General features: G+C 37.6%; 1 protein-coding gene across 2 annotated transcripts; it reads right to left on the reverse strand.

Moving 5' to 3' along the window:
• Positions 1-144: 144 nt before the first annotated feature.
• LOC121388903 (protein arginine N-methyltransferase 5-like) lies at positions 145-27703 on the reverse strand. Of its 2 annotated transcripts, XM_041520442.1 has the most exons (17): positions 27554-27703; positions 23379-23497; positions 19990-20075; positions 19027-19158; positions 18487-18587; positions 17387-17600; positions 15527-15616; positions 14584-14655; positions 12410-12487; positions 11668-11726; positions 11111-11236; positions 6370-6545; positions 5063-5175; positions 3594-3687; positions 2158-2274; positions 1090-1154; positions 145-368 (listed from the first exon to the last, which is right to left on the reverse strand). In XM_041520442.1, exons 1-17 carry the CDS (start codon positions 27643-27645, stop codon positions 216-218), a joined length of 1887 nt encoding a protein of 628 aa, XP_041376376.1. In that variant the 5' UTR covers positions 27646-27703; the 3' UTR covers positions 145-215. The 2 variants fall into 2 exon arrangements, with proteins under 2 accessions (XP_041376376.1, XP_041376377.1); XM_041520443.1 differs by lacking the exons at positions 145-368; positions 1090-1154; positions 2158-2274; positions 3594-3687 and adding an exon at positions 3998-4147.
• Between the last annotated feature and the right edge of the window lie 64 nt (positions 27704-27767).

Here is a 27767-nt window from a genome sequence, read left to right on the forward strand (position 1 = left end):
TCAGAAAGGATGCTACTTGAAACGGGCCCAACCATCAAATAAAGCTGCAGCGTGATATGTGCTGAGGCATTGTGAAACAAACATTACTTTTTCCTTTCTGAACTGGCGTTAACATCTTCGATTAATACGGAGGTGACACACTTGAAGTATTGATTATTTATTTATTTCTGAGTTCCAACGAATCGTGACAACAAATTGAACATGGCCGACACTGATCAGAGTCCGATGGTGTACGACCTTCCCTTCGGGTTGTGTAGCGGCAGCACGACGGGTTCACGCACCGTCCACTCGTACCACACGTTTTTACTCGTACACAGTCGCCACATGTCAAACACGATGTGCTCGCCTGCCTTGATATATAGCGGGGCCTGCAAGTAAACATGCACATATTTAATAACAGTACACCATTGCATGGTAATTTCCCCAGTCATGAGTGCCCAGTGGAGTAATGATTACTGACCGCAGCAACAGAGATTAAACAAGATACCATATTCCAGAATTTCTCCCAGAGAGTAAAACGAGTATGGCATCATACCTAAAGGTTTATCGGATCTTTTTTTTTCTTCTTTTTTAAAAATATTTTGACAAAATCAATTACTCGTTATCATTACTGTATGATTTTCTGAACCCTAAACTTAACCCATTTTCTTTCTGTTGACTGGTTGCATTCACTTCCATAGCGCCATACCCAAAAATTTCTTTCTGGCAGAAACACTGCCATCATGATCCTATTCCTATAAGTTAAAGTTTCATGAAAATCTTATTTTAAACAATGAAGTTACTAGAGCAGTGACGTATGTACGAGTCAGATGCTATATCCCCTTGATGACTCAACGTGAGGCAATAATTAATTACTAAGAGACCACACATAAAATTATTGTACTTAAAAAGTTACGAAATACAATCCTCTACATTGATAAATGTTAAATTGTGTCAACCTAGAAAAATGAACATGGCAATGTAAATACTAACATTCATTATTCATTTTTTATTCCGCTCACACCACCTCAAGGTCGGTAATTGACAGAATTCAGTAGCATGCCCTATGTGTATTATGAAAATTGTTTACTGAAAGATGTTTCTACTTACTTTGATGGGGAAGAGAACCGGGAACCAGCTGAACATGCCAGGTGAGTGGGTCTCAGGAAGAATACCTACAAGAGATTCATCGAAACTTCATCAATTTCAAACAATTGAGTTCATAGTGTTAGAAATAAACAAAATACTAAACCAAGTGGGTTTATAAATCACACTTTTGAAGCTTTAACAACCTGCTAGGGCTGTTCCATAATTAATAACAATGAGGGAGACAATTTTCCCCACCTCTAAAAATAAAATTTTATTTATACCATCTATGCATTGAGGAATGTGGAAGACCCACTAGTAATAAACTAATAATTAGTCCTCCACCCCCCACCCCTCGGATCACTTTTGGAACAGTCCGTAACAAATGATGATTACATGTTAATTTCCCCTGTTGTATTAAACTTTAGTTTTACAAACTACATTTCAGGTGTGAATAAATATAATGAGATAGTGAAAAAGTGTATGAAGCAATGACACATTCCATACATAAAACATTCCAGGCTGCAGTGTAATTTCATTGTAGCGGAAGTAAGGAAGGAAATGTTTTATCAACGATGCACTCAACACATTTTATTGACGATTATATGGTGTCAGACATATGGTCAAGGATCACACAGATATTGAGAGAGTAAATCCGCTGTCACCACTTCATGGGTAACTCTTTTTCGATTAGCAGTAAGGGATCTTTTATATGCACCATCCCACAGACAGGATAGTACATACCACAGCCTTTGTTACACAAGTTGTGGAGCACTAGCTGGAATGAGAAATCGCCCAATGGGCTCACCGACGGGGATTGATCCTAGACCAACCATGCATCAAGGGAACACTTTACCACTGGGCTAGGTCTCGACCCTAAATATCGTGGAGTCCTTTACATTCATTACAGATTGGAGTCTAGATTGAAGTTTTACAAGCATGGGATCAGCTGGAGTACCATATATTCTTCCATATAATGCATGGTGGAACATATATCCAGGTGGACTCGATACACTACGACACACAGTTAACTGCAGTTGAACATGGTGAACCACTGAAATATCTAATTATATTATTGACTATTGTACTCACTAAGCATGACGTCTCTGTAGAGCACAGCTTCAAAATAGCCGGCGAAGCCGTGCAGGACACATTTGTCTTCCACCTGGAAGTCCAACGAGATGTAACGGCTGTTGTCGATGTTTTCATCTGCAAGAACATTTTTTAAACAACAGACATTATAAACCTTGTAACCTAAAAGTCCAATGGCTATTGTCGATGTTTTCATCTGTAAGAGAAAACCCCCAGAAAACAACAGACATTATAAAAATCGTATAAACCTGTGTCATTCTGAATCAAACAGGAAAGGAAACAAAATCTTTGCATGTTTTTAAACCACAGAGATTTGGCGTCTTACTTCAACATTTGTTTAAGTATATATACTGAAAAGGAGATTAGCTATCATATATAGGCTACCCCTATTCCCCTACCCCTTTGTAAGGAAGGAAATGTTTTATTTAACGACGCACTCAACACATTTTATTACTACATTTTTTATTAAAAAATTGTATATAGTGTCGGACATATGATTAAGGACCACACAGATACTGAGAAAGGAAACCCACTGTCGCCACTTCATGGGCTACTCTTTTCGATTAGCAGCAAGGGTTGTTGTATATGCACCATCCCAAAGACAGGATAGTATATACCACAGCCTTTGTTACACCAGTTGTGTAACACTGGCTGGAACGAGAAATAGCCCAATGGGTGAACTGATGGGAATCGATCCTAGATCTATCACGCGAGGTGCTGTACCACTGAGCTACATCCTGCACACCTTTGCAAAATGCTGAGTAGTACAATTCTAAACTGTTAAAATGAAGTTGCTTATCAAGGTTCAGTTGATTAGCAACTGTTACTATTCAAACTTTTGAAAACAATGTTGTCTGCTATTCACTGCTATTAATGAGCAGCATTTTTCCAATACACAGTCATAGGGCTCTGGTTAGAATGAAAAAAAACCCACCCACTATGACTCATTTACTGCGGGTGAGTGATCCTATCACATTCACTTAATGAAAGCTAAAGTTTGTTTTGTTTAACGACAACACTAGAACACATTGATTAATTAATCAGTGGCTACTGGATGTCAAACTTTTGGTAATTCTGACTCGTAGTCATCAGAGAAAACCAACATTTTTCCATTAGCAGTAAGGAATAATTTATATGCAATTTCCTACAGACAGGAAACCACATACCATGGCTTTTGACCAGTTGTGGTGCACTGGTTGCTACTAAGAAAAAAAACCTAATCAGCCAAATGGATCCACGAAGGTGATTCGATCCTGCAACACAAGCACCTCAGATGAGCACTGACCCGACTGATAAATCCCACCCACTATTCACTCAATTAAAGGCCATTACACCGACTTCTCTCTGATTAACCACTAACTCCATTATCCCACTGTTCTAGGCAGTCCTGATAGCTGAGGAAAGTCCAGGATCATGTCTGAACATGGATTACTCACCTCGGTTAGGATGCTTGAACGTGAAAACCTTCTTGGGTGGTGTCAACACCTGACAGTTGTGGAGGCGGACGACGTACGGCATCTCAAACGGAGCCTGCAGAACATGGAGATAATAACATACAAGAACATGTGCCACTCCACATTTAATACAGTGAGCTGGATGACGTACGACATCTCAAATGGAGTCTGCGGATCATGGAGATAATAACATACAAGAACATGTGCCACTCCACATTTAATACAGTGAGGCGGACGACGTACGGCATCTCAAACGGAGCCTGCAGAACATGGAGATAATAACATACAAGAACATGTGCCACTCCACATTTAATACAGTGAGGTGGATGACGTACGACATCTCAAATGGAGCCTGCGGATCATGGAGATAATAACATACAAGAACATGTGCCACTCCACATTTAATACAGTGAGGCGGACGACGTACGGCATCTCAAACGGAGCCTGCGGATCATGGAGATAATAACATACAAGAACATGTGCCACTCCACATTTAATACAGTGAGGCGGACGACGTACGGCATCTCAAACGGAGCCTGCAGAACATGGAGATAATAACATACAAGAACATGTGCCACTCCACATTTAATACAGTGAGACGGACGACATATAGCATCTCAAACGGAGCCTGCGGAACATGGAGATAATAACATACAAGAACATGTGCCACTCCACATTTAATACAGTGAGGTGGACGACATACAACATCTCAAACGGAGCCTGCAGAATATGGAGATAATAACATACAAGAACATGTGCCACTCGACATTTAATACAGTGAGGTGGACGACATATGGCATCTCAAACAGAGCCTGCGAAACACGGAGATAATAACATACAAGAACATATGCCACTCGACATTTAAATATTACCACTGGCAATCTGACTCAGCTATGTTGTAACAACAAAAGTAAACACCGTATCCAATACCACCTCATTTTAAATACTTTTTTCTATACACAGAAGAAGCCCACAACCATAATGAGAGAAGATGTTGCCATCTCCCACCTCCAGAAAAGAAGCCTTTTCAGTTAACAAGTGACATTTTGGGGGTCTATCTGGAGAAGATATTGTGTTACCGAGTTCTGGATCTTTTGTCACTACCTTAAGATGTGTTAAAACATTGGCTTTAATCCTTTGAAGGTTAGAATGCCTCGCAGCATTCACCATTCAACACGAGCAAAAAAAGTTAAAGTTTGTTTTACGACACAACCAGAGCACACTGACTTATTAATCATCGGCTGTTGAATGTCATACATTTGGGTTTTTTTAAAGGAAACATGCCACATTTTTCCCATTAGCAGCAAGGGTTCTTTTATATGCACCATCCCACAGAAAGGATAGCACATACCACAGCCTTTGATATACCAGTTGTGGTGCACTGGCTAGAACGAGACAATAACCCACACAAAGACATACACACTCATTCACCCACACACACACCCACTCACCTCTGGTCCCTTGTCTTTGTCGGTCTTGCATGCACGAACTTCATTGTACAGCTTCACTGACTGGATGGGGGCCAAGTATGACGTGTATTCACACGGTATGTTGATTCCATCATCTAAATGACAAATACACACACTATAATTCATACACATGTGAAGAACTGTGAAAATCTTTTTACAGATGATTACAGAAATAACAACACTAACCAGAAATGTTTTGCCTGGCATGCATTTTTGAATGCTGTTGTATTTCGGATGGACAGACCTACGGATGGAATGGAAAAGCCTAACACTGCAAGTCTCTTGTATATCTTAATAAAATATTTAAATATCTGTCACAAACTGCTTTGGTGTCATTCATAGTTACTCCATTGAATGATGTTATCTCAATGCATTTTGAAACAAAAGTTAAAAAGTTAGTTTCTTTTTGTTTAGCACTACCACTACAGCACATTGATTTATTAATCATCGGCTACTGGATGTTAAACATTTGGTAATTTGACATACAGTCTTAGAGAGGAAACATGCTATATTGGTTCATTAGTAGCAAGGGATCTTTTATATGCACCATCCCACAGACAGGATAAAAGCACTCACTTGATGCGCGGTCGGTCTTGGGATCAATACCTGTGGTTGGGCCCACTGAGCTATTTCTCGCTCCAGCCTGTGCACTACAACTGGTATATCAAAGGTCATGGAATGTGCTATCCTGTCTATGGAATGGTGCATATAAAAGATTACTAGCTACTAATGGAAAAATGTAGTGGGTTAACTTTCTTAAGACTACATATAAAAGTTACAAAATGTTTGATGATTAATAAATTACTGCATTCTTGTTGTTATAAAAAAAACAACTTTAAATTTGAGCTAAAGACAAAATTAATTAACATATTTTATCTGGCCCAGGGCTTCTAGATTATGGTAGCCCCACTCCCATGGCTAGTGATATTCAATGTTGGGTTAGTAAATAACGGCTAGTGAAAAAAAAAGTTGTCAAATGCTGCATTTAAGTCTATTTTGTAAATGTGAATATCCTGCCCCCAACCTCACCATCCACCCCCCCCCCCCCCCCCCCCCCCAATCTTAGTGTTTTTAATTGCTATGTCCCTCTTTAGGTAACATATCTGATTATTACTATTAGTAAAATTGTATTAAGTAAAGTAGGGCTAGTGAATTCTTAATCATGGCTAGTAAATTCTTAAAATCACTGATCCTATGGCTAGTGGATTTGGTAACAATTCTATAAGTCCTGTGACCCCTCCCATTTAATTCACTGTGGAAGAGCCACAGATGTAAAAGTATAAAAGAACCTTTGAGAAATCTCTGAGCGCCATCGAGACATTCCGGGGAGAGTTCGTTGTCGCCAAATGACCCGAGCAGTTCACTTATGAGAATGTCGGTCTTCTCGGGTGCGTCCCACAGTCGCATGTCACACGACACGATCTCCACCTGGTCGCCCCACATCTCATCCTTCAAGTTCTCTAGACTACACACAAACAAATACAGCATTAACAATACATGATCTCCACCTGGTCGCCCCACATCTCATCCTTCAGGTTCTCCAGACTACATACACAAACACAGCATTAACAATACACAATCTCATACTGGTCACCCCACATCTCATCCTCACCACTCAGCATTACACAGTTTAATACACAACACCACTCAGGCATTACACAGTTTAATACACAACACCACTCAGGCATTACACAGTTTAATACACAACACCACCCAGGCATTACACAGTTTAATACACAACACCACTCAGGCATTACACAGTTTAATACACAACACCACCTCGACATTACACAGTTTAATACACAACACCACTCAGGCATTACACAGTTTAATACACAACACCACTCAGGCATTACACAGTTTAATACACAACACCACTCAGGCATTACACAGTTTAATACACAACACCACTCAGGCATTACACAGTTTAATACACAACACCACCCAGGCATTACACAGTTTAATACACAACACCACCCAGGCATTACACAGTTTAATACACAACACCACCCAGGCATTACACAGTTTAATACACAACACCAATACACAATACACCACCCACCCAGGCATTACACAGTTTAATACACAACACCACTCAGGCATTACACAGTTTAATACACAACATTCAGGCATTACACAGTTTAATACACAACACACCTCAGGCATTACACAGTTTAATACACAACACCACCTCAGGCATTACACAGTTTAATACACAACACCACCCAGGCATTACAGCATACACAACACCACCTCAGGCATTACACAATCTCCACCTGGTACACACATACACAACACCTCAGGCATTACACAGTTTAATACACAACACCACTCAGGCATTACACAGTTTAATACACAACACCACCAGGCATTACACAGTTTAACACACAACACCACCTCAGGCATTACACAGTTTAATACACAACACCTCAGGCATTACACAGTTTAATACACAACACCACACAGGCATTACACAGTTACACAATACACAACACCACCAGGCATTACACAGTTTAATACACACACCACACATTACACTAATACACACACCACACAGCATTACACAGTTTAATACACAACACCACCAGGCATTACACAGTTTAATACACAACACCACTCAGGCATTACACAGTTTAATACACAACACCACCAGGCATTACACAGTTTAATTACACAGTTTAATACACATACACAACACTCAGGCATTACACAGTTTACCACACATTACACAGTTTAATACAACACCACTCAGGCATTACACAGTTTAATACACAACACCACTCAGGCATTACACAGTTTAATACACAACACCACCCAGGCATTACACAGTTTAATACACAACACCACTCAGGCATTACACAGTTTAATACACAACACCACTCAGGCATTACACAGTTTAATACACAACACAACTCAGGCATTACACAGTTTAATACACAACACCACCAGGCATTACACAGTTTAATACACACACCACACTACAGGCAACACACAGTTTAATACACAACACCACCCAGGCATTACACAGTTTAATACACAACACCACTCAGGCATTACACAGTTTAATACACAACACCACCCAGGCATTACACAGTTTAATACACAACACCACCCAGGCATTACACAGTTTAATACACAACACCACTCAGGCATTACACAGTTTAATACACAACACCACCTCAGGCATTACACAGTTTAATACACAACACCACCCAGGCATTACACAGTTACACAGTTTAATACACAACACACAACACCACTCAGGCATTACACAGTTTAATACACAACACCACTCAGGCATTACACAGTTTAATACACAACACCACCCAGGCATTACACAGTTTAATACACAACACCACCCAGGCATTACACAGTTTAATACACAACACCACTCAGGCATTACACAGTTTAATACACAACACCACTCAGGCATTACACAGTTTAATACACAACACCACCCAGGCATTACACAGTTTAATACACAACACCACCAGGCATTACACAGTTTAATACACAACACCACCACTCAGGCATTACACAGTTTAATACACAGTCAGGCATTACACAGTTTAATACACACAGGCATTACACAGTTTAATACACAACACCACCAGGCATTACACAGTTTAATACACAACACCACCTCAGGCATTACACAGTTTAACACAGGCATTACACAGTTTAATACACACACCACAGGCATTACACAGTTTAATACACAACACCGCAGGCATTACACAGTTTAATACACAACACCACCTCAGGCATTACACAGTTTTCTAGACATTACACACACAACACCACCTCGACATTACACAGTTTAATACACAACACCACCTAGACATTACACAGTTTAATACACAACACCACCTCGACATTACACAGTTTAATACACAACACCACCTCGACATTACACAGTTTAATACACAACACCACCTCGACATTACACAGTTTAATACACAACACCACTCAGGCATTACACAGTTTAATACACAACACCACCAGGCATTACACAGTTTAATACACAACACACCTCGACATTACACAGTTTAATACACAACACCACCAGGCATTACACAGTTTAATACACAACACCACCCAGGCATTACACAGTTTAATACACAACACCACTCAGGCATTACACAGTTTAATACACAACACCACTCAGGCATTACACAGTTTAATACACACCACCAGGCATTACACAGTTTAATACACAACACCATCCATTACACAGTTTAATACACAACACCACCAGGCACTACACAGTTTAATACATACACAACAGTTTAATACACAACAGGCATTACACAGTTTAATACACAACACCACCTCAGGCATTACACAGTTTAATACACAACACCACTCAGGCATTACACAGTTTAATACACAACACCACTCAGGCATTACACAGTTTAATACACAACACCACTCAGGCATTACACAGTTTAATACACAACACCACCTCAGACATTACACAGTTTAATACACAACACCACTCAGCATTACACAGTTTTTAATACACAACACAACACCAGGCATTACACAGTTTAATACACAACACCACTCAGGCATTACACAGTTTAATACACAACACCACTCAGGCATTACACAGTTTAATACACAACACCACCAGGCATTACACAGTTTAATACACAACACCCTCAGGCATTACACAGTTTAATACACAACACCACCCAGGCATTACACAACACCACACAGTTTAATACACAACACCACTCAGGCATTACACAGTTTAATACACAACACCACTCAGGCATTACACAGTTTAATACACAACACCACCTCAGGCATTACACAGTTTAATACACAACACCACCCAGGCATTACACAGTTTAATACACAACACCACCCAGGCATTACACAGTTTAATACACAACACCACTCAGGCATTACACAGTTTAATACACAACACCACTCAGGCATTACACAGTTTAATACACAACACCACACCTCGACATTACACAGTTTAATACACAACACCACTCAGGCATTACACAGTTTAATACACAACACCACTCAGGCATTACACAGTTTAATACACAACACCACTCAGGCATTACACAGTTTAATACACAACACCACTCAGGCATTACACAGTTTAATACACAACACCACTCAGGCATTACACAGTTTAATACACAACACCACCCAGGCATTACACAGTTTAATACACAACACCACCCAGGCATTACACAGTTTAATACACAACACCACTCAGGCATTACACAGTTTAATACACACACAAGCACCCACATACCACAGCATTACACAGTTTAATACACAACACCACCCAGGCATTACACAGTTTAATAGAACAACAGCATCCAGGCATTTTTTTTTTTCTTCAAAATGGTGGTTATTGTTTTGATTTTTTCAATTGAAAATCCATTGAAATTTTGAGTTCAAAAAGTGATTTTCGGCAAGTATTTTCGCTTGACAACAATGGCGGCACGTCGCGGTAATTATCAGGGATCGATAGCTGATTGTAACAGCTAATTTGATAATAAATTTGATCGTTTTACCAACAACGAAAATTACCAAATATTGCAATATGAATCATAGTTAGGGTTTTAAAAAACATTCTGGTCAGAAAACCACTGTTATCGGGAATAATGGACATAAATACTGGACAGCTGGCCACAAATGCCCGTAAGTAAACGCAACGTTTTCGATTTTTTGCCTAATTTTAATCACCATTAGCCGATGCAAAATAATAAAAATTACAAAAAAAAAACACGAAAATAATACTTACCGATTCATATATGAAAAATTATAAACTTGTACCCACTCAACGTGGTTTTTGTTAAAAATTAATCCAGTAGTCTAAAGGTTAAATATCAGTAAGAACAGAAGCCGTCTAAACTGGATATTCATTAAAAGAAAACTTTTTAATTGATCCCGAGGGTGACAGGTTTAGAGGGATTTCACTGTGTACTGGTATTCATCTGTATTCATATATGCAATCATCTGACAGTTCATCTGATGGAAAGAGAAAACACATCTTACGTAACAACGGCATTTGGGTTTTTCTCCACAGCGTACAGTTTGCGAATCGTGCGATCAGCCTGCTGGGCAGCAACCAGTGCGGCACGGACCAGCGGACCTCGCCCGGCACCCACCACCATCACAATCCTGAAAACCATTTATTGTCATCATTAATGAAAAAAAATATGGGAAAAACTAATTGAACAACAAACTTGCTTAGACACAGCTAACTCATAAATTTGAAATACATTTTTCATTAAATTAATGAATTTTGATTACAAATATTGCGCCTGAAGTTTTGGGATAAGTATTTGTATATATTTATATAATATATATTCTACAATATCCTAATAATCTCAAAGGCCAAGTGACATGTTTTGTTCTTCATTTTTCTCTTGTACAAACACAATGAACATAAACTAATATAATATAAAATAATTGCAAGCCAATTAATGAAAATACTACAAAAATTATTGTGCATCACAATATAAGATCGATAATTTGGGTTTTTTTAATCCCCAAAGTCTCTTTTTAAATACATATTGTTTCAAGAGGATCTTAAAACTATTCATACTTACAGATCTTTTGTGTCTTTTTCTTCTGGTTTTATCTTATCAAGTAGAGCGAAGTATATCGCCTGAAATACGTAAAGTGATTCTCAGTAAATACACATCACACTGAAGAAATAAAACTCAGGATTTCTGCCAGAGGGTGGGTATGGCGCCATACCCAAATTGTTTTGCAGAATATTATTTTTAAGCTAACCTTTTAACAAAATTAATTACTCTAATTATTATTAATGTATAATTTTCTTAACCCCAACACTAAACGTAACCCATTTTCTTTTTGGGGGAGGTCCTCCATACCCCAATTGACTATGGTTGCATTCTATTCCATAGCATCATACCCAAACATTTCTTACTGGCAGAAACACTGAAAGTGTATACTTATATCAGGTAATACTGCCTGTTTTACAATCACATCAAGCTGCCCAGATCACATCATGTCAATTCATCAACTTTGAAACAGATTTTAAAGACATAAATATTCATTATGCAGAGAAGACGGAAAGTAATTGACACGTAACAGTTAACAAATTCTCCAGAGAAATTTACAAAAATAAATAATTTATTTATCATCTAGACGAACTGATTTACAGATTGCTTTTTAAATTATTCATTGTGATACAATATACGCCATAACAACAAAAAAATTCATTACACAAGAAGAATGTAACAAACTGCCATGCCATGAGACTTGAAAACCTACAACATGGACAGGAACGTTTGTATTTTGTTTGGTGTGTATCAGAATAATAACCTTTTGATACTGGGAATATTTCACAGGGTCCTTCTCAAATATTTCGTAAGTTTGTGATTCAAGGTTGTCCATCAGCGGCTGAAACAGAATAAAACAATCCCATGATAAAATAGTTTCTTGTTTTTGTCTTTCAAGAAGGAATCTTCATCTTAAAGTCACAATTAGTGCAATTATCCTTCCATAAAATGGACTAATCAAATCCCATACAGAAAAGCTAACTCAATAATAACCATTCTAATTATATTTTCATTTATAAAGAGAAAGTAGTGGCTTTACCATTAGCAATCATTAAAAAAAAGAAAAAAAAGAACCAAACTCAAACACAATCATACCACAATTCTGCTATTAAATATTAGTATTAAGATTCTCAACAGACCTTCGTTTTTGAAAAACCCAGGAGTGCTAAAAATCCCAGTCCTCAAAATGCTTACGAGGGGAGTGGAAATGACACTCCTCAAAATGCAGAGGAGGAAAATCGCACTCCTCAAAATAATCAGAATTAGAAGCAAGAGACCGAGAGGAATTGCACCCATGAACATGATTAAGTTTGAGGAGTAATGATGTCTAAATTAAATATCTTAAGAGTTAATGTTTTTTGTTTTCAAATTAAATATCCTAATTTAACTAATATGATAGTTGTTCTCAAAGATGAAGGAATGGGCCATTGCAGTCTTTCACAAGAAAAAGAAACACCATGAACCCAACATTTATCGATTTCTTATGTATTATATGCATATTATGTTGCATTAAAATTCTGAATCATGATAATCTGTTGACTGTTTATGAATAAAGAATTGAAACTGATTTATTTGTGTTTATTCTGTTTTATTTAAAACAAGTACAATAATTTTAATCTTCATCGCAGAATGATATGATTTCTCCATGGACACTAACCTGTGAACTGAATGTGAATTGGCATTATAACAACTATGGTATTGTTATTAAGAATTATAACTGTAAAATATCTAATAAAACACTCAAAAAAATAATGTCAGTAGGCCTATTTGTAAATCATTTAAACTAAAAAGAAATTAAAAGTGTAACAACCACATGGCACAGGGTTATCACATTTATCATTATATCATAATATACATGTAATGTACCTTCAAATTCTCTATTTAAAAATGATAATAATAATAATGTCATAACAGAGATAATGTCAACATCTATTGTTTTCTACCCAAATATATCTTACTACAATTTTTATAAATATATATTTTTACAAACAGGATTAACTTTAATTATCGGTGTACTGTAGTTAACACGTCATTTATTATACTACTAACTCGAATTATAGCAACCCATCAAAAAAAAACAAAAAAAACAACAACATAAGCACCCTAATGTAAATTTAATTTTAAAATATACATGCTTTACACTCGGTAAATTCGAATTACTGACTTGAAATTAAATCGGTGTATGTTTGTTTCAGGGTCCCGTCAACCGATCACAAGTACTAGAAATCTGACTCTACCAAGGGCAATGTCCTTAGTTTAAATCACGTGGCAGTATCGTGAAACAGAAAGTAGAAATGTCTACAAGTACATCGCTATGTTATTAACGAAAACAAAACCTGCTTTACTAAATTATGTTTTTGTTTGTGTATGCGTTTACTGTGATATCAACATGAGTAAACATTATATATATTGGACAACGCACCTATTATTTTTCCTGTACGTGATCAAAACGACGACAGTATAAATACATTTCGCGATCATTACGTGCATTGTACGAAATTAAACAAACAAAACCGACGAGATCTTAAGAAGAAGTGAACTCCTATCTGATTGGCTCAGTGTAAAGATAACCAACCAATCGTGTTTCAATATGTAAAATGTATTCTAGGAAGTTCATTGTGAACAGAATGGAAATATTTGTGGCATTGTGGATTGGATTCAATAAACAATTAAAATGGCGGAGTTAAAAAACAAACAACACAAGCGTGATTTGTTCAATTTAGGGGCGCGTTATTTCGCGCCCGTCAGATTGAGTTGACGGGGGTTCACGGGCGTGATAGCGCTCACGCCCGTCAAAAACGAAGGTCTGTCTTAAACAGCACAAAAAAAAAAAAAGTAGACAGTGTTATACAAAATGATTATGCTATGAATGATATAAACTGAGAATGTTAAATATAATTGTTTCAGAACTAAATCTCATCTAAGTCAAAGCCTGACCTGCAGTGGTGACTGGAGATAATCTTCATAGCCTCGTGCAAACTGAGTGATTTTGTCCGGGGGACTCTGTGACTACAAATAAACAACACAAACTGAGTGATTTTGTCCGGGGGGGGGGGGGGGGGGGGGGGGGGAGAGGACGACTCTGTGACTACAAATAAACAACACAAACTGAGTGATTTCGTCCGGGGGGCACTCTGTGACTACAAATAAACAACACAAACAGTGATTTTTGTCCAGCGGACTCTGTGACTACAAATAAACAACACAGAGTGATTTTATCAAGTGGACTCCGTGACTACAAATAAACAACACAAACTGAGTGATTTTTGTCCGGCGGCTGTGACTACAAATTAAACAACACAAACTGAGTGATTTTATCAAGTGGACTCCGTGACTAGATATAAACAATACAGAGTGATTTCATCAGGGGAGTCTGTGACTAGAAATAAACACCACAAATTGAGTGATTTGGCCAGGGAAAGGAAGGAATTTTTTATTTAAGACGCACACTCAGCACATTTTATTTATGGTTATATGGCATACAGATAATTAGAGAGGAAACCTGCAGCTGCCATGCTATGAGCTACTCTTTCCGATTAGCAGCTAGTAATCTTTTATATGTAGCATCCACTTATTAGGGGAATGCTGTGACTAGAAAACCCCCAGCAAAAAACACATGTATGTCATCACTAAAGACTGTAGGAAGTATTACGGTTAACATTTTTCATGACAACTGACTATAAATTTTATAACTGATCATCACATCCTTAAATATGAATGACGACACCCCAGCACAAAAATACACATCGTCTATTGGGAGTCATAAAAGGTTAGTATATGAAAATATTATTTATCACATTCTTAGAGCTGAATTGATATATTTTGTGAATATAATCGATCATGAGAAACCCACTGTAGATGACGGAGAACCAGTGATTACCTGCCACATGTGATCCAGGTACTGCTGATACGCTCGAACCCCCTTGTCAGTGTGTCGGTCAACCCCACTCAACACCAGCTGGACATCAAGCTGTAAGTAAATGTGAAAACAGACTCAGAGATTTAAAAAAAAACCTCAACATTTTCTCACACTGCTCCTCCTAAATACTTTCAAAAGGAAGGAAATAGTTTATTTAACGACACACTCAACACATTTTATTTACGGTTATATGGCGTTGGACATATGGTTAAGGACTACACAGATATTGAGAGAGGAAACCCGCTGTCGCCACTTCATGGGCTACTCTTTTCAATTAGTAGCAAGGGATCTTTTATATGCACCATCCCACACACAGGATAACACATACCACGGCCTTTAATATACCAGTCGTGGTGCACTGACTGGAATGAGAAATAGCCCAATGGGCCCACCAACGGGGATCAATCCCAGTACCTTCAAAAGTTTCTAAAGTTTGTTTTGTTTATCAACATCACTAGAGCACATCGATTAATTAATCATCGGCTATTGGATGTCAAACATTTGGTAATTCTGATACAGTCATCAGAGGAAACCTAATGCAACTAGGGATCTTTTATATGCACTTTCACACAAAGACAGGAAAGTACATACCACTGCCTTTGACGGATTGTGGTGCACTGGTTGGAACGAGGGAAAAAAAACAATCAGTTGAATAGATCCCACTGAGGTGGTTCGATCCTGCAACGCATGCACCGTAAGTGAGCACTCAACTACTGAGCTAAATCCAACTCATCAAAAGTTTTTATTGTGGTGGATAGCATTCACAAGTATTCAACAAGAATTATGTTTCACCTACCATAAATGTGTTCAATGATAAACATCCACATAAATGTGCACTATGATAAACATCCACAGGTGCAACTATAAACCAAGTTTCATTGAACTTTTGAGAAATTGATCTAAATACGAAACTTCATTGCAAAATTTTAATGTAAAAGTTGACATCTTTGCCATGCTATTGGAAAATACCTACAGCTCACCCTTTTACTATGTAAAACGTGGATTGTTTTCTCGTCATGTATATTTAAACTGACTTCTGACCTATGGCACTTGGATAAAGTGGGAGAAAAGAAAACGATGTCCAGACTGTAAAGACTGAAGGAGAAAGATGGAAATAGCTATGACATGACCAAAACAAGATGCAGTGCAATGTGTGAGCCATTTGTCTGGCTGTTGGGATGTCCGGGTCTCTCCGTGAGACTAGTCGGAAATGACACAGTTTTGAGGTCAGGTTAAGTATGAAGGGCAATGATTTTTTTAAAGTAGCACTCAAAGATATTTTATTAAAACGTTTTATCCTTGTAAAACAGTTTCAACGGAGGATGCTTATTCAAAGCAAGCAGTTGTGTTAAGCACTGTGTTACCAAATGTAAGTAATCTGTAAAACATGGCCGATGTAAATTACACCAGTCAATGAAATTTGCCAGCCAATGGCTTATTTTGATAAGCCTGTAAACAATATGTTGAATTATAATGAATTTATTATTATTTTTATCAAAATTAAAATGGTAATAACATAACTTACTATTACATGACGGCCTCATATAATCTTATTATGCCATAAACATTATTCTTGTTAACAGTATGTATTGTTAAACATTATTCTATTATAAACTTAATATGACGTACACTTTCCTTTTCAACTGCCTGCGGATGCAAGCGAGTTCCCTGAACTAACCAGTCTAATGGGTGTGAAATTCTGCAACTTTCATTTCAGTAAACATCATTTTACGTTTAATACTGGTTATTTAAGAGAGTGAACCTCTTCTCCTCAACATTTTGAGTAGTGCGTGTTTTAAAAACGGAAATCTGACAAAGTACCTTAAAAAGTTGTCTTATGAACGACTGGTGACCCTTCGACAGTACGGGATAGCCCTTCTTGTTAGTGAGGAAGAGGTTTGTGGACAGAATGACGGCCTTCACGGGTTCCGACAACCACCGCTCAAGAATACCCTCCGAGGGCATGTCTGCACTCAGCTCCAGGGCCACTCCCAGACGCTTGTTGTTATCACACAGCGTGCGAAACAGGTGCCACCTGTAACACACACACAAAAACTCAAAAGAACAAATATAATCTATGTCATTCTCCAAAAACGCGTTTAAAATGTCGTACATTTTCATACCGTGTTTGAGTGTGGCATCTAACTCAGTAGAAAGTTTGTTTTCTTTTGTAACACCACTACATTTATTCATCATCGGCTACTGGATGTCAAACATACGGTCATTTTTGATAGTCATAGAGAGGAAACCCGCTACATTTTTTCATTAGTAGCAAGGGATCTTTTATATGCACCATCCCTCACAGGATAGCACATATCACAGCCTTTCATATACCAGTTGTGGTGCACTGGCTGGAATGAGAAATAACCCAATGGATCCACCGACAGGGATCGATCCTAGACCAACTGCACATCAAGTGAGCGCTTTACTACTGGGCTACAACTTGCACACAAACCCAGTCAGTCGAGTACTCATCTGAGGCGTTTCGATTAAAGGTTCGGACCTATCAGTTGAGCATTCTTGGTTAATTTGGAGCACTTATGATTGTTTGGAATTTTTTGTTTAAAACCACCACTAGAGCCCACAGATTTTTTAATCATCAGATATTGGATGTCAAACATTTTGGAGAAAACACGCTACATTGTTTTCATTAGCAGCAAGGGATCTTTTGAATGTACATTCTTACAGACGAGACAACACAAACCACAGCCTTTAATGTACCAGCCATGGGGTACTGGTTGGGTCCACTGTGGGTATTCGATCCTACGATCCAAGTATCTCAAGTGAGCTTTCTACTGACTGAGCCAGATACTGCATATTTTCTTCTTGCCATAGTGGCATCTTGGACTTGAACACCAACTTTGCCTTTTTCCTATCACTCGGGTATCCTTCGGGGTGGGGGTTGTCTTATCAACACTTACCACTCCCAGGTATCCTCCAGGATGGGGTTCTTATCAACACCCTCAATGAGCTCGTCACACTGGTCTTTTGCCGACATCAGTGGAACCTGGATCCAGTATTGCTGAAATAATTCAAACAAGCTCCAATGTCAAAATAAATTTGTCAACACATAATCAGCAAACTACAGGTACATGCGTAATACTTCTCATCCATAATTATTAGTCTCAAAACCACACTACAGCCCTGTGTTCAATTCATATGAACACTCCATAGCATTATAAAAACCTTACTTTTGTGCTGATCATTAACTGAATATCATTAAGTAGGAAGCAGTCAAGTCATTAGTGGGCCCCTATATGCTGAATGAAGCACAGATTAATCATATCATTTGTCTTAAATACTCAAACATAAAATATTTACAAATTTCCATTTTCGGGTGTTATGTGTTATCCAGTGTTAAAGTTGACTATATTCACAATTGTACAAAGTTTCATGCTATCATGAAAAAGCCAACAACTCCTGTGATATATGAGCTGTATCCTCTGGACTGGCGAACTCACCTGCTGGAAGAAGCTTGCAATGAGATGTTCGTTGAGACACCGTGCCAGGTTGGTTACGTTTTTGTTCTTCAGTCGAATCATGACAGACGGCATGCCCAGGTGACAAGCATACAGCAGTTCTTCTCGAAACGCCTGAAAACAGGGGACAAATTTCAAAATGTTAAGTCAAAGAACTTGGTTCACTTGATTTTTTACCTAGGTAACCAATTGTTTAGTTACACAAATTATATTTGCGTAACGAATAGAGTTATAAGTATCCTGAAGTTTATAATAATTATTTTTAGAATATAATGGTTCACCAGGTAATAGAGTTGAGAAACCGACACACGGACCCCTGCAATTAAGTAAATGTTCACTGCAAAAAAAACATGCCATGAAAAAAAAAAATCTAATACTCTAAAGTGGATTAATATTGTGACATGTATTTTCTCGCGAATACACACCTTGGTGCATGTTTGCAACATTTAAATTTCGCGAATGACAATTGGCATCTGTAAAAAATAATGCGTGCATATAAATTTTGCGTTTTGAGGTTGGGCATGAACAATGTGAAAATAATACGTACACAATTTTCCCCGATTTACAGTAGTCGGAAGGCCAAAGCACAAAGAGTGCTGTGGAGAATGAAAAACTCCACGCCATTGCTGACTGACGTGGTCAACTGCAGGGGTTGCATACAAAAAGAATGATGGTTCAAGTGAAATATTGTGTCCATGAAAACAACAGGAATGTTCAATTAACAATTCCCCAAACAAGCCACACAATAATAATCTTGTTCGTGCCGTCAATATGCAACCTAATCATTGTTGTGGCAAAAGTGATTTACTGTTTGTGTAAAATTTACTGAATGAACAGACCTAACAATGCATGCTTTCATTTTGTTTTTTAATTTAACAAAAAAAAGGTTATGCAAACCAAAACAGATTATGCAAACATGTTTTTTTACGTCATACAAATAATCACCAATTCCGAATTTCTGCGAATATGCAGGCACTGTGAATCCACTTGTAACCATGGAGATGTCTTGCCCACGACCAGACTGTTCCAGTCTAGAAGAAATAAAAAATAAAATACAACAAACATGGGTAATTAAAAGAAACAAAAACAAAGAAAAAATAACTAAGTGTACTTGTAAATTTGTGTAGGCTTCATCTCTATCATAAAGGACTCTTTACCAACCCTCTGGCCTCGGTGGCATCGTGGTTAGGTCATCGGTCTACAGACTGGTAGGTACTGGGTTCGGATCCCAGTCGAGGCATGGGATTTTTAATCCAGATACCGACTCCAAACCCTGAGTGAGTGCTCCGCAAGGCTCAATAGGTAGGTGTAAACCACTTGCATCGACCAGTGATCCATAACTGGTTCAACAAAGGCCATGGTTTGTGCTATCCTGCCTGTGGGAAGCGCAAATAAAAGATCCCTTGCTGCCTGTCGTAAAAGAGTAGCCTATGTGAGAACAGCAGGTTTTCTCTAAAAAACAGTGTCAGAATGACCGTATGTTTGACGTCCAATAGCCGATGATAAGATAAAAAATCAATGTGCTCTAGTGGTGTCGTTAAATAAAACAAAATTTACTTTTTTACTTTACCAACCCATAAGAAGTATTTCAAATTCTATTTTTGGTCAAAGTTATTCTTACTCGGTTACTTGAAACTGGAAGCTGATAATGAAAACAATAAATGAAAGTTTAAAAGTTTGTTTAAAATTGTTTAACGACACCACTAGAGCACAGATTTATTGATCATTGGCCGTTGGATACCAGCCATTTGGTCCTTTTGAAACCTGCTACATATTCCCATCAGTAGTAAAGGATCTTTTATATGCACCATTTCAGGGTAGCACATACCACGGCCTTTGATAAGCTAGTCGTGGTACACTGGCTTAAACAAGAAACAGCTCAATGGGTCACCGATGGGAATCAATCCCAGACCGCCATGCATTAGGCGATCATTTTTATCACTGTGCTACGTCTACGCCTACAATGGCATAAATTTTACTTAAAATGTAATGGTTTTTAGGCTTCCTAGGTGGCGTCGTGGTTAGGCCATCGGTCTACAGGCTGGTAGGTACTGGGTGCGGATCCCAGTCGAGGCATGGGATTTTTAATCCAGATACAGACTCCAAACCCTGAGTGAGTGCTCCGCAAGGCTCAATGGGTAGGTGTAAACCACTTGCACCGACCAGTGATCCATAACTGGTTCAACAATGGCCATGGTTTGTGCTATCCTGTTTGTGGGAAGTGCAAATAAAAGATCCCTTGCTGCTAATCGGAAAGAGTAGCCCATGTAGTGACAACAGCGGGTTTCCTCTCCAAATCTGTGTGGTCCTTAACCATATGTCCGACGCCATATAACCGTACATAAAATGTGTTGAGTGCGACGTTCAAGAAAACATTTCTTTCTTTTCATTAGTAATTTGTTTGAGAGTTCAGAATTCTGTGATTCTATTTCTTCCTTTATGATTAAGGAAAAGCATCACTATGTTGCATACTTTATAAATGAATTATGACTCAAGAAGGGTTCCACTGGTATACATGTATGCCACTGACTTGTTACAGAACATGATAAAGAAACGTTAGTTACCTTTTAGCCTTTTTGAAACAATTTTGAAAATATTAAGTTATGGATTTACCCTGTTGAAAAATATCTGGGTTTAGAATAAATACTTCTTTTTTTAAATTATTTAACGACGCACTCAACACATTTTATTTACGGTCATATGGCATCAGACATATGGTTACGGACCACACACATTTTGAGATACGAATCTGCTGTCGACACTTCATGGGCTACTCTTTTCGATTAGCAACAAGGGATCTTTTACATGCACCATCCCACAGACAGGAAAACACATACCATGATCTTTGATATACCAGTTGTGGTGCTATGGCTGGAACGAGAAATATCCACTGCAGGGCACAATATTTCACGCAAACCGCCGTTCTGTTTGCGCATCGGTTACGCAAAATTAAATTTATGCGAACCGCAAATCGGTTACGTCGTGACCTGTAGACGTTCAGAAATTAAAACTTGCAGACTTCACGATTACAGTAAGTTTATTCATGCAGACATACTACTAGTATTCCAACAAATGTTTTAGACTGATTTTTAGATACTTGATGTAAGCAAACCAGTAGCCAACGGTATATTGCAACGGTTGTAACTTGTGACTGAAGACTCAGTATAGAGTCGAGCCAAAAGTTTTAAAGAAATGTGCACGGACCGCTTAGGCGCCTAAATTATCTGCTGCTATTCTATCTCTAAAGGAATATATGTATACATAATATTGGATTGCCTATAATTTTAGAAAGGTTGAAAACGGTTTTAACGTAAACAAAAATGCAAAAATGTCACAAAAGCTGAAAAATACTAAAATCGCATAATGAGCTTTAAATAACAAACATTTAGAACGTCACTGTAGTATAGAAGTACCAGCGATAAAGTGAAAGTAGCATCACCACCGCAAAATATCGGTGTCAATTTGTGGTCTTTCTTTTTATGTTATTATAAGATTTATGTTTATTAATCTAATATGCACCAATGAGTAGCCTGTTTTATAGCTCAGAGGAACTGGACATTTGTTGCTTGGGTTTTTGGTGGGTGTTTTTTTTTTCCTCAGTCTGCTGTATACTACATTTTACATATCAGTGACAAATGGTAGCCTTTATTTGTTATTTATAAAAGAAAATTATTAGTCTAATCATACACCAGGGAATGGGCATTTTTCCTCCAAATGTATCTATTTTGTTTCAGTACTGGGCTGATATTTAGTCATTTTACAATAGCGTTAACTTCCGCAAGCTGCACAGAGGTTATAGAATACGGTGGCCCGATGTCCGAGGACAGTGGTTTTTAGATTCGGGCAACTAAAAATTACTTTTTGTGATCCCGATGGCAAATGGTGAATAATAATAATAATAATAATAATAATAATAATAATAATAAATCTACAACGCTATGATCGTACGAAAACAAAAGAAACATCTACAAGTCACTTCTTTCGATTTGCAAGCATTAAAGAAACTGTTCTATAAAACGTTTTCTTTTGTATTTTGTTTTAACTTTATGTTTGAGCTAAAAATTATGTATTTAAATATAATTTCAACATAAACTTTGAGGTAACCGATCAGGTAATCCACAGGTTACGCAAATATAATTCACGTAACCGAACAATTTGTTACCTAGGTGAAAACCACGTGAACCGACTTCCGGTTACCTCACTTTGCGAAAGATTGTCCCCTGCACTGGGCCCACCGACAGGGATCGATCCCAAACCAACCGCACATCAAGCGAGCACTTTACCACTGGGCTACATCCCGCCCCCTATAATAGATACATGTTAGCATTACCTACCTTGACTTGATAAAACCATGTCAGATCTAGTTAAAGCACCTTTGCGATTCTTAGCAGGTCCCTCGAGGAACTCACGTCGATAACGTGGATTAACTAACGGCAGACAAACAAAGTCAAATCTATAACCAAAATAAAAATAAACGCATTAGCACAAGTGTGTAAACGAACAAAATCATAATAAATGTGGATGGCCATGTAAACAATAAAAGTAGTCACTCAAAAGATATTCCATACATGACAGGGCTAGCTCTGGGTAAGCAAAACAATTTGCAAAAAATTCTATAACAATCAGATAATGCTGTTTACAGCAGAGCTCGCACTGTCGGTAGCCAAATTAGCCATTGGCTAATTTTTACAAAAAATGGCTAATAAAATTTGCAAGTGGCTAAAATTTTGGCTAAGCCATTTTCTGTCTTCTGATGTGAACAAATGGTTACATAATCTATCCGACACCTCAAACATAATAATAATACCAAATATTCAATTAGCGTAAAGGCGATCTCGCGACCGGTAACAAAAAAATTGTGTCATGCAGAATTCAGCGTAGGCCTTATAATGTTTGCTTATTTTAATAATCACGGTTATTGATTTTAACGGCATGCATTCAACATGTATGACAGCAATGTCTGGAAGATCTGTAACTTGTTATTTTTACTTTTTTAAATCTTTGAACCAAAGTAATAAAAACAGCCCGACAAAGCGTGTCAATTTTAATACACATGCCAGTTCAGGGCCGAAAGACATGTAGGCTATCTCAAGGGCAGAGTTCAGCCAGACCGAGCGAAAACAAAACATTCGCTAGACTGGTTTGTGCGCTTCACGTTAAACCAAATGGACACGACGAACACCAATCAAATAGTTCGCGAACGTTAGAAAGAACGTTCATTGGCTGAACTGAGGACAGCTCTCGGTGCGAATATATTTCACGCTTTAGAGTCAGCCGACACCCGTGTGTCAAGAGATATCGTTGCGGACATTAAACAAAAACAATTACGCAAAAGTAAATCTTGATGTACATTTGTAGAAAAACAATAGTTGTTCGCATCAATGAATAGGCCTACCTAACTGCAGTTTTTGTTTATTCCTTTGTCTTTGTTAATTTCGTACCCATGGTCGAGAGCACACATGCAGATCGCTATCGCGGGAAATGAACATGCAGTATTTATACAAATTGCAGTTAAATGTACACTGAATAAAAGTAGTTTACAATAATCATATCTGTTAAATAATTTTAGCTATTAGACTGTCAAGTGACATTTAATAAGTTAGCTGGATTTTAAAAAGACCGTACATTTTTTTTTTTTTTTTTTATAAATTAAGTATACTCTGAAGTCGGCATTCTTAGCCGAGGTATTTTGCAAGCAGAAGTCACCACAATCATTTAACACAACACTGAAATCAACAGCAACAACATGGCACAAATTATGAAATTGTTTGGGGTGGGGAATTGATGAGTCTCTTAAAAAAATATATGAAAAAATGAAAAAAAAAAATTCAAATTAACATAAAGATTGCTATTTAAAGAAATAATGAGCTCTATATTAAAAAAAGCTCTCAAATTTTTATTTGGGAAAAAAGGAAGAAAGAAAAAACAACTACCCTCAATAAACATCCACCCACCCCTATATTTCTGTATGTTTGTTAATTTAATGTCATAGGCCTTAGAAGTGGGGGTGGGTGTATGGGGTACTGGCTTCAAACTCTGAAGATAATGCATAACGCCATCCCCACCGCACCCCACTCCCGCTGAAAAATCAAAGTAATATATTAACTGCCCCTACCCCCATTGAGGTTTTGTTATTCCTATTTATTCCAGTTTGTAGCTGAAAAAGATACATTTTCATATTCATATATAAATACTCTATACAGTACTGCGTAAAACAAATTTGGCTATAAAGCATTTTCAATATGGCTAATAAAAATTCCATTTGGCTAATATTTTGGCTACAGGTATTTTTGATTCAGGGTGAGCCCTGTTACAGGTCAGTGTGTTTTTATTTTTCATAATTCTGGACAAAATATTAAGTTTAAGCTTTAAAAGATGAAAGAAATAAAAAGTACCTTTTGTCAAATATATCATATGAAATAAATTACCATTGGATGTGTTTCATTTATAGTGTACAACGCCAAAACAAGGTTGTGAAAAGTGACTGTTGTCGACAATAACAGCTCAATAATGTAGGTGCTGACAGGTTTCTTCCTTTAGTGTGTGTAGTGGTGATTAATATGTCAAATATTTGTTATCGGCAAACTAAAAAATTATTAATATAATTAAATGGTATTTAATGTCAAACATAGGATTATTGTTATATTAGAGTAAGAATTTTTGCCTATCTGGTGGTAGGGCAGCCATTCTGTGTTTTCGATCATAACTGGCAAAACACATACTAACTCAAAACATTTTGGAAAAATTTAAAAAGAAATCCAGTATTTATAAACATATTTCTTTATGAAGTACCATTAAATTAAACATATTAAATCTCATTTTCAATACAGGGTAAAAGATAATGCAGTAGAAACAGATGATGCAAGATGGATGGAATAAACTTTGTGGTGATGGAAGAGGGGTGAAATTCCCAGCAAATTATTTCCTCGGGAGTGGCTGTTCTCCTAGATAGAGATCCATGGAATCATCCACTGTTTTACACAAATGCCCATTCGACTCTGCTTTGTGCAGAGGTACGGCCCTGATAATGTATTACTGTTGTGTTATTCAGATTACCTTGGATGTTCCATCAATTGCCTTAAAACTTTTATCATAAAAAGAGTTAACCTATGCAATTTGATGGTAATTTGTAAAGGAATTTTTGTTTTAATTTACACTGCACCCCCTATAAAATGTTATTTGAGACAGTATGGGTTTAAAACTAAATACATTAATATGTTATTTGAGACGGTATGGGTTTAAAACTAAATACATTAATATGTTTTTATATGAATTTTATCTTTATTCATTATGTTGGTGCTGTCAAAATATTGAACATGTTCTATGTCTTTTGCTACCAGATCTATAGTTCGCGCCAACATAGACGTGGTGTGTCTTTTCACATTCGATTCAGAATAAGTGTGTTTCTTTTTTTAACTAGTACCATACTCGACAGACACTGAAATCAATGGTACACCAGCGGACAAATCCATGACGTTTCGCCCCCCAGCCAGTTCACCCCCAAATAGGATGTCAGTTCACCCCCAAGTGCATAACCAGTTCGCCCCCACAAAGGTACCAGTTCGCCCCCAGTCAGTTCGGGTCATGGAAATCCTGGAAAGTCATGGAATATGTATGTACCTCTTACGCCCGAGTGTAATAAAGTTCTGTTCTGATATACGTGTTTGTTCTGTGTTACACTAAACAGTTAGAACAAAAGAGCAATCAGAAAGCACATGACTTGTTCAAGTCGGTGAGACATTTCCGGTAGAACAATATCAAGAGTTTACTGTTAAAACATTTAATCAGTACTAGCGAAAGTTTTCAAAGTGACGGTAACAAAACGTATTTTGTTACAATGCCAGGAAAGTGTAAAGATGGTTGGATTCAACATGAAAATTATGTAAAAAAAATTACTCCCAAGTACTTCATTTCGGCCTGAGCCATGTTTTCTATCAACAGATGACGTGTTGTTTTAGCGGCAATTAATGTTTCTGTCTAAATCTGTTCGTGTATCATTGTTTTGACATGATAGATTCAAAACAATAAAAGGGTTACTACAAAACACGCCTTCATAAAATATTAATCCACTAGTTTATTATGCTGTAACGTGAGCGTGGGACTGTTACTTTATGTCGCGCATGCACTGATGTGACTATGTAAAATGGAGTACAAATCATTGGGGGCGAACTGACTAAAAGTTGGGGGCGAACTGACAAATATTTGGGGGCGAACAGGCAAACAGTTGGGGGTGAATCGACTTGGGGGGTGAACTGGTACATGGGGCGAACAGTCAAACTGGGGGCGAACTGGCTGGGGGGCGAAACGTCTGGTACCCCCAACGGACTACCTTTGTAATTTATTTAGTCGCCCTTAGCCAATAAAGGTCGCCACAGGCGAATGCTAATTTTCAACCCTGTAAAGTTAACCTAAAGTTGAAAAAGATAAATATTAAAGGTTTTTTAAATAATAAATGCCACTGCATGTTTCTACTTTCAAAATGTCTATAACACCTTTAAATTGCTTTTACCCGGATTTATATGAAAAATCCAAAGCTGTGTTGATATCTGGACAACAGTGTAATTCTCGGCCACAAGAAACTCGTGTGGACATTCTAGGCATTTTGTTTTCAATAGAGAACACTGACTAACTGGCTAACAAGTTCTTCTGATGTTAGTTCAGCAGTAAATAAATGTGCGAAGTATTATTTATCATGAATTTCTAAACACTATCAACCTTATTTT

The sequence above is a fragment of the Gigantopelta aegis genome, chromosome 14 (genome assembly GCF_016097555.1).
Source record: "Gigantopelta aegis isolate Gae_Host chromosome 14, Gae_host_genome, whole genome shotgun sequence".
In the NCBI taxonomy this organism is placed as follows: Eukaryota; Metazoa; Mollusca; class Gastropoda; order Neomphalida; family Peltospiridae; genus Gigantopelta; species Gigantopelta aegis.